At 44.9% G+C, this 18,287-nt stretch overlaps 1 protein-coding gene across 3 annotated transcripts in view; it reads right to left on the bottom strand.

Annotated features, from left to right (window-relative positions):
* The window catches only part of LOC146860186 (dual oxidase 1-like), a 1,129,619-nt gene that overhangs the window by 487,981 nt on the left and 623,351 nt on the right, over positions 1-18,287 (bottom strand). For all 3 annotated transcript variants that reach the window (XM_085644023.1, XM_085644022.1, XM_085644024.1), the window contains one exon: positions 12,701-12,761. In XM_085644023.1, the coding sequence (XP_085500149.1) occupies positions 12,701-12,761 (61 nt within the window). The remainder of the gene's footprint in view (positions 1-12,700; positions 12,762-18,287) is intronic.

Raw genomic sequence — 18,287 nt, 5'->3', positions numbered from 1 at the left:
GGCTACCATGGACAAGAGATTGAAAAAGGTAGAGAGATTGGGGCAAAACCTGGCAGATCTCAGGGAGAGGGTTGAGGGTCAGGAGGGGACGTTAGAAAGGTCTAAGCGCACCATAGTACCCCCCAAGCCCAGAGGTGAATTGGAGCCCCTACCTAAGCAGGTTAAGCCCAGAAAGAATGGGACTAAGGTTAAAACCACAGCTCCGGTATCACAGTCCAAGGATGGGGAGGTTCCTGGACCGTCAGGAGTGGTCCCGCTGGGGGGAGTCTCTTTGAGTGCCCCAGCCCGACAATGCCATTGGGGGTGGTACCTTTGGGAGAACCATTGCCTGAGCCATTACCGGTCGTCCCGGCAGGCGCAGTTCCGGTAGCCATCACGCCACAGGGCACAGGGGTGCCAGATAGTGGGGTCCGTAAAGATAGTCCAGCAGGCATTAATCCGGTTCCAACAGATTTGGTGGCGCATTTAGTGGCGGTTCTGCCTTGGTTGGGGAAAGCAGGGATTTTGTCGCCAACAGTAGGGGGGAAGGGCATGCAGGGTGACCCTGAGGCAGAAGCAAGGAAGTTGATTGCCCAGTTTGTGGTAGCACCAGTAGGGCCACTAGTAACAGGGCAGGCGCCTCCTTCTCTTCCTTGCCCCATCAATGGGGTTTCACCAGGGGACGTCAACAAAGAAGTACCGGTGGTCAGCCAGGCGAAAAAGAAGTTGACAGAACCTGCTGGAGTGACCACAGCAGGTAAGCAGAAGACACTGCCAATGGTGGGAGTGGGAGAATCTCATACCGGGAGGGAGAACGTGGCTAGGCATGTGTCACGCGAGTTGAAGAAACTCATTTGGTCAGGGTGCTATGTTAGCATGTTTTCTCTGCTAGTAGATGAAAGGGAGAGAGAGGAAGCTAAGAAACAGAAAGACTGGATGCTCCCCAGAGAATGGGCAAGCGAGTTGTTAAGATTCAGAGTGGAGGAGAACTTAAACAACTGGATCAGGGGTTTTTCAGTATTCATGGCAGTAATGGCGGAACGTTTCCCTAACATACAGGCAGAGATGGCATGTTACCAGAACCGTATTACCATGGCTCATGACAAATACGCGGGATGGGGTTGGAAACAGTATGACATAAACTTCAGGAGAGCCAAGGCATCTGACCCTGCACTATCCTGGAACCAGGTCGACACAATCTCTTGGTTGGATCAGTTTGGCATACCACAGACCAATTTTCAGTTTAGCACAACACAGGCGAACAGAGGACAGGCAACTCCAGCGTTTCAGCCTTATCAGCCTTATCAGCCCTTTGGGCCTGCGCAAAACACAGACTTACTTTCGGGCCGTGAGGGGAACGGCCAGCGTGTCCAGTTTGCCCAGCAAGTGGTGCTCCAGCCCTCCAGCTCTCCAGCTCTCCAGCCGTGAGGGAAACGGCCAGCGCTCGCGCACCGACGCTCGGGGGAACTACAGTACCCAGGTGCCCCGGCGGCGGAAGTGACGCCGCACGAGCGCCAGGAGGCGCCTTAAGGCACGGAACGCCCCTCGCACCCGCGAGTCGCACCCGCGGGAGAAGCCCGGGCAAAGGGCGGGCCCTCTGAGGCCCTCAGAGGTCAACAGTGGTCGGGCGGGCCACCCATCTAAGCTGTCTACATAGGGATTATCAGGTGAGAGAAACGAAAAAATGCCAATTAGCGGGAAGTGCCCTGTAAATCAAACCAGCAAATCATTAATGGCACACCCCACCATTCCTTCATCGTTAGAAAGCATGCTGGATAATGCATTTAATATGGTCGCCAATGAAATCGCGAGCACTGAGAGACGGATGTCATTGGGCCTTTTACGTACACACTCGGAGTCTGGGGATTTTAGTACAGAACACACCCTACCCCTATCCCCAACTGTGACAGTTACCAAGCCCAACACGTGTCATCCACCTACTATTACCCCAGAGGAGGAGGGCGACACTATCATCCTTGATTCTCAGCTTGACGTCACTGAATATGTCCCTATTTCCCAGGCACCTTCAAAAACCAAACCCACTGGTGGGACAAGGAAAAAAGGGTCTATTAAACAGTCAACTAATAGAAGGAAACCAACCACATGCAACAAGGATCAGCCCACACCACAGAGCATGTGGACCAGAGGGAAACAAAAAACAACAGAGGGTAGTAATGCCAGGACTGAACTCGTACACTTGGCCGAAGGATTGTTGAATACTACCCCCCCCAGAGACGGTACAAACTGTATTTGCACACAGACTGACCCAGTGAGTGAAAGTGCCACACTCAATAAGCCAAATGCTAATTTTATGGAAACCATTGTGGACACCATTTTTAAACAGCTAGAATCTCAAATGATCAAACAGTTTAATAATGTTTTTAAAAGACTAGATCGTATTGAAACTATGATCAAAAATGAGGATGCAAAAAGGAAGGGGGCTATTAGCCTTGACTTAACAAGGGGTGAGCGCTTCATTAAAGATCTAGAAGCTGTAAATAGGGGCACTCTGACTGAAAAACAAAATGCTCCCAATAAAACGACCACCCCTAGCATCATTATACCCAGAGGTGTTAACAAAGCTATAGAATCAACACCATACACCAGTCAGGCCAGTAATTTGACAAATGATGCTCCCACTATGTCATCTTCAGGGAGGAATGTAAACCCAACACGCCACATTAGTCAGGCTAGTAATATGCCAAACGATGCCCCAACCCTGCTATCCACTGGGGGGAAGGCTTCTGCTCCCACTGGATTAGATAAGGGCCATACACTCACTATCAGGCCAACAACGCATTTTGGGCCTGTTCTTCATCTGCCCCCCGACGCCTGCCCCTATGTAATAATTTTGGCAGGCGTACCACAGCTAAGAGAGGGGCAGAGCGAGTCATGGATGCAATTAAATAACAAATGCACAGACTGGCTATGCAAACACAAAGGAGTAGGCCCCAACATTATGAGAGAAATCATAACCACTAGACGGGTGAGTTGGGTCGGGCCATCACCCAAGAATATTGAAGGGGACTGTATTGTCATCAACTTTAGAAATCCTTCTACAGTTAAATATATCCTTGGCTGTACTAACATGCGCTTTTCCCTTCCGAGCGACATAACTTCTCTGCAACTGGGCTATTTTTACAGACCGCATCATAGATTACCTAGCCCTTCTTCATTACCTCTTCCCTTACACAATAGATACAGTGCACTGTCTGACTTGGACACTCTGGACTGACCATCAACTATTCCCTTTGACCCACTGGGTAGAAATCAATCTAACATACTTGACCCAGTAGGGGATCTGTCCTTGGACCCAATTAAAATGACTGCTAATGCACCTAAGGCGGCCACGGACAGGTGTTATGTCTCCCCCTCGGTAATATCTATCAATAACTTGACAATCCTGAGCTGGAATATAGCAGGTTTAAGTACTAAAGTAACAAATGGGGATTGGGTGGACTGGGTCTCCAAAAATGATATCCTGATGTTTCAGGAAACCTGGTGTACCACTCCTTTGTTTTTTGATGGATACCACTGTTTTAACCAAACCGCATTAATTCCTGCGTTAGGTAGACCAAGTGGGGGACTATCCATATGGGTTAAACTAGGCGCAGACATTAAAATCGAACCATTGGCAACACACGACAGGAATTTCCAGGCTTTGCTCTACATCAGTAGCATTAGAATATGTTTAATAAATTTTTACAACAACGATTTTAAAACACATCCCAATATGAATTTTATAAGGCTGTTTAATTTTATCGACGATATTTTAGAGGGACATAAATTTGGGAAACTCGACGGGATATGTGTAGGAGGAGATTTTAATGCACACATTTACCGACAAAACCCTCCTTGTAAAAGAGGCATAGAATTATCTAACCATCTGGCCACAAGGGACCTAATTAATGTCTTGGAAAAAGCCAACATTATGGAAAATAAACGTCCCGCGGTCACTTACGTCGGGCATGGGAGTGCATCCACAATTGATTATGTATTTGTGACCTCCGCACTTGTGGACCTTTTATTAGAGGCCAAAGTAGTTAGGTCTGTACATAGTGACCATTACCCAATCCTATCCACTTTGAAACTTCCCCTTAAGAGGGTGAACCGGATAGAAATTGGGGCAAAAAACCTAGTTGCATCCACAGACAAACTTAGGGTGGTCTGGAAGGGGATTGACAATAAGGAGGTGTTAGCCCGAGTTATTAAATCTGAACCAAGATTAGTTCTTACTTGTTTATCTTTTGAAGGCCCAGATCATGCGATCATTGAAGCATTCACGGAGCTGTGCAGGACCATAAAAAAGGAGATATCTAAGCCAGCCAAAATCAACTTTGATACTACCCCTAGATGGTTCGATAACTCCTGTTCTAGAGCAAACAGAGATTTGAGAGCTGCCCTAAAAATCGATCCACCCAATCAAATATTGGTGAGGTCCCTGAGGATCAGTTACAAACGTACTTTAAAAAGACGATCTGAAGAGCTATTAAAAACTCACTGGGAATCACTCGTACGCACCGCAGCAACTAGGGATGCTGCTGGGTTTTGGAAAGAGGTTAAAAACCTGAAAACGTTTGGTTCCAATATCACCCCCACAAATTGTAGCATAACAGGGGACGTATGGGTGAAGCACTTCACTAATATTTACCTGTCATCGACCCCTCCCACCGAAAACCGTCAACCTTTTAAGCTTCCACATATTTTAATAACAGAAGTGGAGGATGCAATTTCTCAGAGCGCAGGAAATAAGGCGCCCGGGCCTGATGGAGTATCCATCGATTTAATTAAATCAGAGCCCGACCTATGGTCCCCATTACTGTGTAATGTTTTTAATAACTTGTCCATTACCTCATTGCCTGATACCTGGTCAAATAGTACAATCGTCCCTATTTTTAAAAAAGGTGACAGACTCGACCCTGGCTGTTATCGCCCAATATCACTGATTGACAATACATTGAAGATTTTGGGCAGGGTCATTTTTAATAAGATCAGCACCTGGGCCGAGGAAAACAAAATTTTACACCCTTGCCAGCTAGGCTTTAGAAATAACGTAGGGACGGTTGAGCAGTGCTTGAACCTAAACCTAGTCTTAGATAAATATATCAGAGCTAAAAAATCCCCACTTTACCTAGGTTTTATGGATTTAAGCTCTGCTTTCGACCTTGTCAACCGATCTCGCCTATGGATTGCCTTGCTGAGCTATGGTCTAGATGAATCTCTGGTCCAATTCTTGGCTTATCTACACAGAGACCTAAAGGCTCGTGTTCGCATCAATAATGATGGTGAGGTTTCGGACGAGATTTTAATTGGTAGGGGTGTCAGACAGGGTTGCGTCCTGGCTCCCCTACTTTTTATCTTATATATAAATGAATTAAGTTAATCAATAAATAAACTAACCACTGATGTTCCGCTCGTCAACGGCAATCCTTTACCTGTACTCCTTTATGCCGACGACGCGGTACTCATAGGCCGTACTCCTAATGCACTTCGCACTTTAATTTCAGGCTTTGTTTCTTTTATGGCCGACCTGGACTTATGTACAAACTTTAAAAAATCCTATATAATGTCCTGCGGGCCAAAGAAACACAAAATCCGACATATAATGGCAGGGAATAATACCTTAGACAGCACTTGCACTTTCCCTTATTTGGGCCTGTTGTTTTCTGACTTTGGATCCTGGCAACCACACGTTGCCAGAGGGAGGAACAAATTGGGTAAAGCTATTAATTCCTTAATCACTTTACGCCAACCAAGGCACGCTGAGGTCACTTTATCTTTACTACAAATCTATAAAACCCAGTGCGTCCCTACAGGAACGTATGGCGCCGAGGTGTGGGGTTACTCGAGCTGCACCAATCTTCAAGTAGAAGAAAATAAGTTTTGTAGGAAGGTACTGGGGGGAGTCTTCTCGGCCCCGTCATACATATGCCACAGAGAATTGAACCTCCCCTATATAGAGGATTTTATAAAATCAAGACCCGCTCTATTCTGGCTAAAAATTTGGCGTAACCAAGCCGCCTCATTGACCCGCGATATAATCTCTGATTGTTTAAAATGTGAGCGGGTAAATTGCATTCCTTGGCTTAAAGCGGTACAGGCGAGCCTAGAAAGCATTGAAATGGGGCATCTTTTTTCAGCACCTGACACAATAAATTCATCACACAAGCTTATAGTGAAAAGGGCCTTATTCGACCTATACCGAATAAATAGAGAAAATATCGAATTTAGAAAGCCAGCCATCCTTGGGTACCTACACATACAAGAACATTGTATTAGGCCATCAATCAAACCCCAAGGTTATTTGTGTAAGGTATTGGGCAGATGGGACAGGAGCCTGTTGTTTAGATTTAGGGATGGGAGCGTGGTAAATCTACTTTGTTTCCCCCTGGGTTATTCCCATAACTTAAAAGACTTACCCTGTCCATGCAACCAAGGTGGCAAGCAAAGTTTGATGCATTTTACATTATTTTGTGGCTTCTATAAAAAATATACTAAAAATTTTCTCATCCCTTACTTTAAAACCAATGCACTGACAGATTTTAAAGAGGCCTTTAGAACCTTGCAGACACTAAGCAATGAAGATGTTATTTATAGAGTCAGTCATTTTCTTCGAACTGCTGTTCGCTCCCGTGCCTCAATGAACACGATTTGAATATTGTCTATTATTTTAGATTTCTGTATAACGGCTTGTATATTATTGTATGTTGCATCTCTGCATTTTGGGTGTACGACAATATGTGTTGAACATATATTTTAACATTTTTAATTATTCATTGGGATGTTCTTTTTATGGATTTTAAAGACGTATTTATTGAGCTTCTGACGTGAACAAACCGAACCTGGCCCGTTGGTCTTAGATGTATCCTTTGCACATTTACATTTTGACTTTGCACTTTGTATAAGAATATATGGAATAATTTTTATGTACTTTTATGGATGTCTCTTATATATCCGAATAAAGATCATTTGATTTGATTGAACACAGGCCCTACCCATGGCTCAGGTGGTGGAGGGGGGCGTAATGGGACTTGTTGGGATTTTAACAGAAGAACATGCACTAGGGCGCCAGGCACATGTAAGTTTAAACATGCCTGCTCTATCTGCGCAAATCCTTTCCAGCCAGAATCCAAATGTCTCAAAAAATCTAGGGATAAAGGCAAGAGAAAGCAGGATTGATGGCAGGGTACACCAATTCACACATTCCCCCATTGACATCACAGCTATGACCCCTAAACAGATACCCCTGTCTTGATACTGCTAGGACACTGCAAGGCTCCCGACGACCAAAGGAGGCGGGCCTGTCACGCACAGCAGTGACGTGACAGGCACGCCTCCTCTCTCATTGGCAGGCCGGGTCTTGACCCGGAAGTGAAAGGAATCACTTCCGGGTCACGCAAGTTGCCAGCCCCCCCCTCTGGGGGGCAAGTACTCACCGATAAAAGGCTGGGGTGCAGAGGAATCTTCCTCTTTGCCCTCCGCGCTCTCCAGCCAGTAGTGTGGCCTCGCTAGGAGGTCGTAATATAATATTTGCCCACCCAGCATCCCCTAAAGCAAAGGTTGTGTAGTGTACGATTGTCTTCTCTTTTCGTTTCAGGTTGTGATGTGTAAATAACTTGTTTTTTCCCCTTTTTTAAGGTAAAATTGTCGTATTTTAGTGCGATTCCGTGGTTAGGCGGTAAGGTCATGATTGGTGAGCAGTAAATTTAAGGTCCTTAGGGGGCGGCGCCATTCTTGAATGGGGTCGCCCAAGGGGGAGGGACAAGTCGTCCCTCCTAGAACTCCAGGGGCAGTTACAGCTTTTCCTAGGCTGGTTGGCCACCCCGCATGTGCACAATGGCACCAGTAAAGGGCGCAGAACTGCAAGGGCCCCTGATGGAGATAGTATACAGAGTGTACGGGGGTAAATGGGGGGAAGTACCCTCACGGTGAAAGGGCCCTCTGCGCAAGCGCACTCAGGTGGGAGGGCAGGGTTTAATTGATAAGGATTTGACACCAGTTATTGACCTTGCCGTAGGCTCAAACATGGATACGCAGAAAATGATTGCCATTATGATTATGAATGATGTTATGCTTAGATTCGGATAGGAATAACTTGTATTAGAGTTATGTTAAGGATAGCCATCTGATATCTGTACATATCAAATGTAATCAAATGTCAATTATATGATTATCTGAGTAAATTTTGTAAAAAATTGGTAATATTGATTGTTTGATTAATTTTGTTAATAAATACGGCTGGGAGTTATCTACGACCCCCTTTTCCAACTAAACTCTTGTTCTTGATATTGTTTGGGTCTGGACAAGGGAGGAGGGGGTATAGGTAGTACCAGGCCATATGCAGTTTGGTGTCTTTGCCTTTGGGTCATGGAAATTGACGATAAATGGCTCCTTTTGTAGGGCTATCATTTAATACATTTGTGCAAAATATTATGGGATTTAATTCTAACTTTACAGGGAGAAAAACATTTGCAAAACACTATATACCATTTAGCCCTAGCCCTACGTCTCACAACGCCAACGTCCCAGGCAGTACTACCAGATACCATACAGTCTTTTAAATTACAGGTGTGGTACACTTGCACTGCAGGGCTACAGAAAAGTAAAGCACTTTCAAAACCCAATCACACCATCCCGAGGGATATCATGAGCAGTCCGGTGTATTGTCTCGTGGAGCAGTCGAAGGACACATTCTGGCATGCGAGACACACACATCCAATTAACCTAATTTCGGCTGCTCATGCAATGAACCAGTGAAGACAGGCATGGAACCTCGTTGATCAGTCATGCACAAGCCTACAGAGTCATCCAAATGCCTCTATTACATTGGGGCCACGGTTGCAGTGCCACTGGGCAGAGCCTATGCCTGGGACCAGAAGGTGGATGCGCAGTTGACGACGTTGCCATTAACCGGGTGGCTCTCAGCTGTGCATTACACTACAGAAGTGAGTTAGAGTCCAGCATCTGTGTTAATGTTGAAAAGAAATAAGTAAAGGGGGAATAGGCCACAGAGCAGGAGCTGAGGGAAGGATTGCAGCAACAACAAGAGAAGGGGGCATGAGCAAAGATGCTATAAAATACAGGCACCAAAGCTGAACATGCAACCACAGTATAACATGAGCAGGAAAGAAATAAAAAAATAGTTCCCAAAAAAAAGATAAATAAACCAAGGCATAAAGATACAGTACTTGGTCCATGCTCCGTGCGAGGAAACAAAGACAAAAAGGAGGGTCAAAGGGGAAGGATTTACGATTAGCAAGCAAGGATTTTTAAAGGGCACTGAAACAAACAAATGAAAAGCAGAGGGCGGACTGTAAGCCCACAAAGAGGATAAAATAGGTCTCAAAAGCTCTACCTAAAAGCTATATTTCTTAAAAGCTCCAGAGTGAATAACCCTGCATGTGGTCAGAAAAGGTATGTGTTGCAGTAAGTCTTTCCAAATACTGGAAACTACTTTCCCTATTTTCCCTACAAATCTAGATATTATCTCTAGAGCATAATGGAACACAAAAAGAATGAGATTTTGTGATTTTCAAGAACTAAAGGGGGGAGTTTTTCATCATAGGCAATCAGATGATCTCTCTGTTTACAGATAATTTTTCCATTGTCCTTTAAATTAATTTTGCTAAGTGTTGATAGTATACTGGTTTTCGTCCACCCATGTCAGCATTAAATACCATCCTAAAATCTAATTTATACTTCTTTCAGGCTTCACAATCAAATGTTCGCTAAAGACTGTCAGCCATAGAATAATACTAAATGTATCTCTTCGAAACTTCACATCAAGCGTACCATCTTTGTAGCAGATGTCTCCCTTTAACAAGGCTCAGATATTATTAGTTAAATTTGCTGTAAATAAATCAAAATAAATCTGGTGTTGCTACATTTCCTAAAAGTTGGACCTGAAAACTCAATCCAGGAAAGATCCAGCTACCTGACCATCTCCTGATCAATGGATGTATCATTAAATATACAAAAATGCTGAATTAGAGCAAATCCTGCCTTTTAATCCTCCTAGACCTTTCATCAGCTTTGAATACGCTTAAACATGAGCCTCCTAGACTAACTCGAAAAAAAGATGGGGCTATCAGCATCTGTCCAAAATTTGTTCACCTCGTTTCTCCACAAGAGAACTCAAAGAAGCAAGGTTAACCAGTCCCTGTCCACTGCCACACCAGTCATATCAGGGGTACCACAGGGGTCCTCTCTGTCACCCACTCTCTTCAACCTATTCATGGATCTTCTAGATGAAACTCTGAAACTTTCCAACATTCATTATCAAGATATTAGGTCCCTCAACACAAATCTTCAACAAAAAAAAACTGCCTGAGCCACCTCAAACTTAATGACCTCAAAGCGGAATTCTTCCTAATCGTTCCACCCAAACAGTCTCCCGAGATCAAATTATGGATAAAGCAACTCACTGCTATTAACTGCTCACCACACATTATAGATAATAACACCTGACAAGCACCTCAACATGAAGGAGCGCATCAGTACTTCCACCGAAGGAGCAAACTACCAAATTAACATCTTGAGGAAATTAAAACCCCATGATGACTTCCAGGCAGTGGTTCAAGCCCTAGTTATTCCCAGGCTGGACTATAGAAGTGCAACTCTATGTGGCCTTCCTAGATTCAAGGTGGCTCCTCTAAGGGGCCTCTCCTAACTCTGCTGCCAGGCTCATCACAGGAAGAAAAAGAAACAAACACATCACTCCAGATCTAAAACCTCCAAGTTGTCTCCCATATGAGGCAAGGAATCAGTTACAAATTGACTGCATGACCCATAAAGCCTTACACTACAACACCCCAAGATAGTTGCCACAAAAGCTAGAGATATCTGGTGGATGCAGATCTTCTAGAAGCACCAGCACCTTCTTGCCGAAAACAAAGAAATTCCATAAAAAGAAAACTTGCAACAGAGCCTTCTCGGGTATTGCCCCGAGAATTTGGAACTCCCTACCACCTGAAATCAGACTAATCCTCTAAATGGTATCCTGCAAAAAAGAAGCTGAAATATAACTTTTGAACAAATGTTTGTCTAAGTCACACAATTGGACTCAGTGTCTACACCCAAGATTAGTATTTGAATGTTGGACCTTGTCTATTGTCTCATTGGCTTCGACCTATGGAGGTATCTTCCCTCGGTTTGTGAACCTTCACATTCTGTACCGCTCTTGATAATGTTGTTGTTTGTTTTCGTGTTTCTTCCTTCCGATCATCTGTTAAGCGCTCTGATACTCTCATAAGTCATATTCGCGGTATATATAACTTTGCGAATAAAAATAAATAAATATATCTTGTTTAACAAATGGACACAATTGGTTTGCTGTTAATTCCTTGATTGAAATAAAGCACACTGGTTGCTATGGAAAGACTCATTACAGATTAAAATTAGTCCTTAGGGTTGGTGAAAAAGGCAATAAAAACAATAAGAGCCTCATTACGAGAGGCCATACATTTTAAATGGTCCAGTAACAGGAGTTACCGGCCCATTGGATTTATGGGTTGAGCAAGAGCTTTCATCTGCTGCAAAGAGGAGAATTCTCTGGACTGAATGCTGGGGCAAACATGCAGAAATAGGCATGGTAAATCCGATCTGTGTATGTTATTCCCTCTAAACTAATAATCATTATGATTCCTCCCCTCTGAAGATACCACTACCCTTGGTAATGGTAAATTTGTGTGAGGGAAATGATGGGGATTTTTATGGGACAAGGAATAAATGCACCATCTCAGAACGTGGCCAATGTGAAAAACATATATGGTTGCTGTTTCTTGACACATCTCAAGGATGTGACCACCACACATGGTTTACGCGATTATCCTAATAATGACAGTCAAGGATTATTTTAAGAGCATGTTGCAGTGAATCCAAGGGCCCTCCCAGATGTACGGGGAGGGTTTGCGCTCCGAAATCTGCCCATGAAGCATTCTTAGACTAAGGGCCCAATTTAAATGGTAGCTGTAAGCATACTGCTGAGTGTGCTTACCGCCAACATGATGGACCGCCCAATGATTTTAAAAGCGGGCAGACCATAGTTCAACCACTGCAGAGACTACTCCATTTCCACCACGGCCAAACCTCTTTAATGGCCCGATAGACTAGGGGTCGTCGGAGAATTGGCTATATGCCCATCCATCCAATTAGGAGGGGCATGCATATAGCCATTTTTTACTGCCAGTCACCGCCAGGCAAACCCTGGAAGCAAGGGGCAGTTAAAAACAAAATGTGCATACCTTACCAAGGGAAATAACTCTCACTGTGGGTTTTTGTATTTGAAAATAAAAAAAGTTTGTAAACTTTGAAGTGCAGCTCTGTCATGTTTAATGGAGCTATAGGGCAAAGTTCCAATGCATTTACAGGAACTGCCTAGAGGGCAATTTCTGTGAATGCTAGAAACGTCTGTTGACCCGATGGAGATTGCTAAATTTGATGATCAGTACCTCCGCCTGGGCAACAGAATACTTTCCCCAATGCCCTGGTAGAAAATGGCATGACCGCCAACAATTAAATTAAAAACTGGAAATCAGAAAAAAACGCAACTACGTTCTTGAACCAAGCATTACTTTTTTATTTCTACACTTGCCTACAATTATACCCAGGGTGTGTCCAACTCTATACTGTGTAGATCAAGAATATTTGTGCAAAGCGGTCTATAACATACAAAGAAAAGTATGTCAAATTATGGAACACAAATGGACCAAAGTGGACTTACCTTTGTATTCTGAAATTGTCTTATCAAGAAGCATGGGCAACCATTCGTAGAGTACAATATTCTGCAAAAGATAAGAAGCACAAACCATCACATAAGCTAATAACACCATTAGTTTTAGGCAGATGTCAATGAAGGAAGGCAACTCTCAGGTCAGCTCTGTGATTTTTTTAAATTTCATTATTGCTATTGCATTTCTTCACTTCCTGGTGTTCTCTTTTTAAAGGAGAGTTTCACTTATGTTTTTGCATGGCTAAATCCTCCACACTGAATCCCTTCTGCTGTACTAACATGAGGTATGTAAAATATGCTTTTTTGTACAAAGGTCAACATTTTCTTAGATACTTTTGAGCCAATTCACAAAAGCAATTATGAGTACAAGTAGTTTTAAGAGGGAAAACATATGATCAGTATCAATAAAAATGATACAGAGAGCCAGTGCAATGATTCCATAAGTATCACTATTCATGGGAGGTCAGCAGAAATGGCTATATATTACCTGGCACCAAAAGTGAAGGGATCTACCCTTGCACAATCATCCTGGGAACATGATCTTTAAGGGTTTGGTACCAGATCCACTTTTGAAGTTAATGACTGTTCGATGACTTAAAGAACTCTCCCAGTTGTTAAATTGTTTCTTGGTCTCTGAGAAGATGACCCACCTCAACCATATGGCATTACCAGCCCTAGCAGGAGGCATCTGTGTAGCAATTCAATGAGGTCGCATCTTCTGTGGTCTCTGTAATTTTGGACCCAGGGCTCTCTTTTTCTATTTTCATGCCATGCCAGTGCCATGCTTGCAATTATTAAAGTGCTGCAGAAGGAGCCAGTCTCTCTTGAATGACAACCCACAGATTAGTATGCCATATTTAGAGAGCACCACCAGCCAAACAAAAATTACATTTGTCTTTGCCTTCTCTCTACACCTCCATCTTGAATATGCTCATATCCCAAGTACAATATCTGTGATGTGCATATTGGATCCTTCGCAGTGCTGGACTGCAAACCAAAAGCTGTCATAAGAACAACTGCAAAGCACTCCTATACTGCACAGAGAGAACAATGTGAGCAAACCACACGTTTTGCAGGAAGGGTTGTCAAAGTTCTCTGTAAGAAATTGGCTTATTATTTGACAGAGGAGGAGGCCTCTATCAAATAATAAATGCAATCCTTGTCAGGAAGAAAACACAGCAAAAGAAAAATTCCACACTAAAAGTAAAAGTCAATAAATAAAACGACACCAAAATGACAGAAATCCAATCAGTAGAACCTAAGTTAAGTATTTTTTTTAGTTTAAGGTTCAAAATAGCAGCAAAAAGCCTTCAGTGCCAACTTCAGTCATCGGGTTGCACTTTACTGGGACTAAGACAAACGTTTAGGTCAATCGTGATGGAGCACGGGTCAGATACAAGGAGCAGACTCATCCCGGTGAAAAGTTTTACCTTCAGACTTAGGGGTTGATTCCTATGTCTTTCGGAAGGGCTCCTAATCGGATTCGGGTTTGTCGAATCTGATCCGGAACCCTTGTTTCCGACCAAATCGTACACACTTCCCAACGATCGATTACGATGCCTGGAAACCATTAGAGCTGTCCAAATCGGTTACGAAAGGCATTCGGACAGGCCCCGTCTTTCGGAGCCGAATCATACAGCTCTATGGACTCGGTTTCTGAGCAAGTGAGTACGATGACCGATTCGGACAGCCTTTCCGATTCGGTTTTTCCAGAACGAATTGGCTGCCGGAATCTGACTTTGGGGGCCCATAGCAGGCCCCCCTTTACCCACGGCCTTCCGAATGAAGCCCGTGGGGGTACCCAAGGGACCCCCTTTTCCAACCATGCACAGTGTGGCAGACACCATGGGGTGCCCGTCACAGGGTGCAAGGTTTTCCCCAGCCACCCCTTTCTTCAATGGGAGCCTGTGTTCTCCTTCAGAACACAGGTTCCTATTGAAGTCAATGGGAGTCTGGCCAAATCGTATCCGGAACCATCCGGATACATCCAAATCGCTCGGTTGGACTCCCCCCAATGCGAGTCGTCCGGAAAGCATCTTGGAACTGATTCAGTAGGAATGCTTTCAGAGCTAGGTTGGAATCAGGCCCTTAGTCTACTAAATGTTTTAGGTGAAAATAGTACCAAAAAGCACAAAGCCAGACCAGCGTAAAGTCAGAATTTCAAGCAAACCGCAATGCAGCGTGCGTCGTATACAGGGATTAGGTTTAGCCTGCTACTGGGATATCTTCTGAAGTGTACATGAGGAGCTGCCGCTTGCATGGGGAGGGCTTCAAGAAGGCCATTGCTGGAGTGAAAAGCAAGTTGGTTTTTACAGACAGTCACTATTTTTGCACGAAGCGCCAGGTTGTCGCTGGAACTTCTCATTAGCGACCAACGTGGGCTCTAGCTGTGAGTTTTTTTTTTGAGAATTGTGAGTCTCGCTTTGCCATCATGTTGGTAGTCATCCCAGAAGATTGGAGTTGGTGCGAAGTACAGGTCCACCTGAAGTGAAGAGGCCACTTTGCGATCACAAGGCCACAAACTTCTGCATTTTTACCTTGAGTTCCTGAAGAGCGCTCTCTGATGTCAGCCAAGGGTCCAGGATCTGGGGAGAATCTCTTTGGGATTAGGACTCCTTCCAGCTCAGGCAGGCAGCAGGGCTCAGGTAGGTCCATGCAGGTCCAGCTGACGCTGCCCAACTGGGCAGTTGCAAGGAGGCCTCTGGAAGCTTACAGGGTCCCTGTAGCTCAAAGATGAGGTCAGCCAACTGACACTTGAAGTCAATTCTGGGAAGCCTGGGTACAAGACAAACAGATCCAGTCTTCCTTCTTTAGACAGCACGTCCAGCGCCTTGAAACGCTCACAAGTGAGTAGTTGCACTTTAAGAACCTCTGATTGAATGACTGATTGATTGAGACAGCAGGGCAGTCCTTCTTTTGAGTCTTCCACAGGCCAAAGAATGTTCTGATGACAGTTTCTAAAGCTGCCACTAATACCTAGTGTTAGACTTTGTGTGGGAGAAACTCCTGGCCTAACCTAGTTCTGGTCAGTTCTTCCCCTTCCTCTTTCTAGGAAAAAGGGAGGGCAGGCCTGGTGTCAAGTTCCTTTTTATGTGCTGCAAGCAGGGCCCTTTGAAGTTCAATCAGGGCATGGTAAAGCTCCACTCCAGTCATCCTCTTAGGAAGACCCATTCCCATTGAACCTGGGCCTCTTCTATCCCCGTGGCTAAAAGGAATACACAACCCACAACAGGAAAGCCATTCACAATCATGTGACCCTAGACAATGGTAGAAAGGCGCATTTGGTTTAAGCAGAAAAATCCCAACTTTCAGCTCCCAACCGGTCAATGAGATTTTCAGCTTGGGGGATGAGGTGTGCATAAGTCTTGGTGTGCCCCCAGCACTGAGAACTACTCTATAATCAACACAGAACTGGAGTTCTGGTGTGACGCCCAGTGATGTACCAGAACCACTATACTGAGCCAAGGGCTTTTGGAGTGCTCAATCCCCTCTAACCCCAGCATTTTGGACACTTCATCCTCAATATTGCGTCTCTCTTTATCATACAGCCTGTACATTTTATTTTTGACAAGTATGCTGTCGGCTGTGTCAATATCATGGGCACAGCAAGTTTCCGGTGTCAGTGAGAAAAGACAGGTGAATTGCCCCAGCAAGTGGTGACATTCCCTTTGCTGCTTTGGGGTCAGGGTAGGGGAGAGGACAGCTCCTTCCAACTGACTCATATTTCTCTTTAGAAGATAAGAGTTTGGAGAGGGGCTCGCTCTCCTCCTCCACACCATCATCCATCACCAGGAGCATGGTAACTTTGGACCCCTCAAAGTGGGTTTTCAGGAAGTTTTCATGCAGGACCCTTTAGGGGTTCCTAGATGTCTTGAGGTCCACCAAGGAGATGACCTCCCCATGCCACTTTCACCTCATAGGGCCAAGTGCACCAGTCCGCTAAGACCCAGGTCTTCACCAGCTCCATTACCCACTCTTTTCGGCCAGGTTGATTCTGTACCATAATCGCCTTCTAGTTGTTCCAGTGCTTCACCACTTCCTGGCTGGCTTCAAGGTTCTCAACCCCTTCATTCTAGAAGCATTTCATCTGAGAGCGGAGTACTAACAAGTAGCTCACTACATCCTGAGGGGGTTTCTTTGGAGTTTGCCCCAATCCTTTCTTGTCAAGAATGACAGGTCCACACACAGGGTCGCAAAATAGAAGTTCAAAAGGGCTGAACCCCACTCCCTTCTCAGGTACTTTTCTGTAGGCAAAGAGAAAGCATGGCAAGAATACGTCCCACTTATGCCTCATGGGTGCTGGTAGGTCCATAATAATGCCCTTCATGGTCTTGTTAAATCTTTCATCAAGCCCATTGTTCTGGGAGCGATAGGGTGTAGAGAACTTATAGATTACCCCACACTGATCCCACATGTGGGCAGACATGACGTTTGTGCCCTGGTTAGATACAACCTAGTTGGGGAAACCCACACAGGTAGATATCCCTATCAGTGCCCTAGCCACTGCGGTGCAATCAGCATAATCAGAGGTCTGGCCTCTGGGTACCATGTGGCATGGGTCCATCATCAGGATGAACCTATTGTCTAGGGCAGTCTGAGTGTTCAGGGACCCAACAATGTCAATGCCTACCCAAAAGCTTTTCCCAATATGGGGAATGGAATCAGGGGTCTCTTGCTTTGCCCCTGACTTCCAACTAGGCTGGCAGGTTACAGAGGATATGTAGAATGCATCTGGCTGCATCCTCATTTGGCGCCAATAGAAGTGGGTAGCCAGCCTTGTAAAGGTTTTAGCATGCCCCAGATGTCCTGTCAGGGGAATGTAATGAGCCAATCTCAGTAGGCAGGTCGTCCTGCAGCACTGGTGGGTTTCTCAAGGCTCAAGAATCTTAGACTCCCTATACAAGAGACCATTCTCCCGATAGAGCAAATGATCACCAGGGGTGTCACCAGCTACCTGGGTCTTGGCCTGCCGCCATACGCCCTCGAGAGTAGGGCACTCCTTTTACATTTTGCAGAACTCTGCCTGGTGCCATGCCATGCCTTTCATTTTACCATCTAGCCAACTCCAGTAGGTCCCTCTTAGAACCAATAATATAGGTTCCAAGTTGTCACCCTTAAGATCAGCCTCCTCTTGGTTCCTGGGAGCCTTAGGGGCGGGTTTCCCATGTATCATGACATTTAACAGGTACTGTGCCGTTTTTATTTTTCCAGACTCCTGGTCCTTTTAACTCTCCTGATGGGCTGCCATGGAACGTGGGGTTAGGCATAGCCACTCAGGCAATCCCAACATCTACAGGTGAGATCGTAGTTCCAATTGTTTCCACATGGTGTGCTCCACATCATTCTCTAACAGTCCACCAACAGGCATGGCTGGACTCACAGCTCCCTTTAAGGAACCTGAGACCCATCCCAATCAAAGGAAACTAGAGCCACTGAATAATGGCTTACCTGGTTGTCAGCAGTCACAGCCTGGTGTACTACATCAGGCACTATCTGCTCTGATGACACCTATGAGTAGCCATACTGGGCCGGTGTCTCTCAGAGCCTCCACCCTCTGCTCATTATTGGTGACCCACTG

Source organism: Triturus cristatus, chromosome 3_1, assembly GCF_964204655.1.
Source record: "Triturus cristatus chromosome 3_1, aTriCri1.1, whole genome shotgun sequence".
Taxonomy (NCBI): domain Eukaryota; kingdom Metazoa; phylum Chordata; class Amphibia; order Caudata; family Salamandridae; genus Triturus; species Triturus cristatus.
This window is presented reverse-complemented; position numbering and strand designations above follow the sequence as displayed.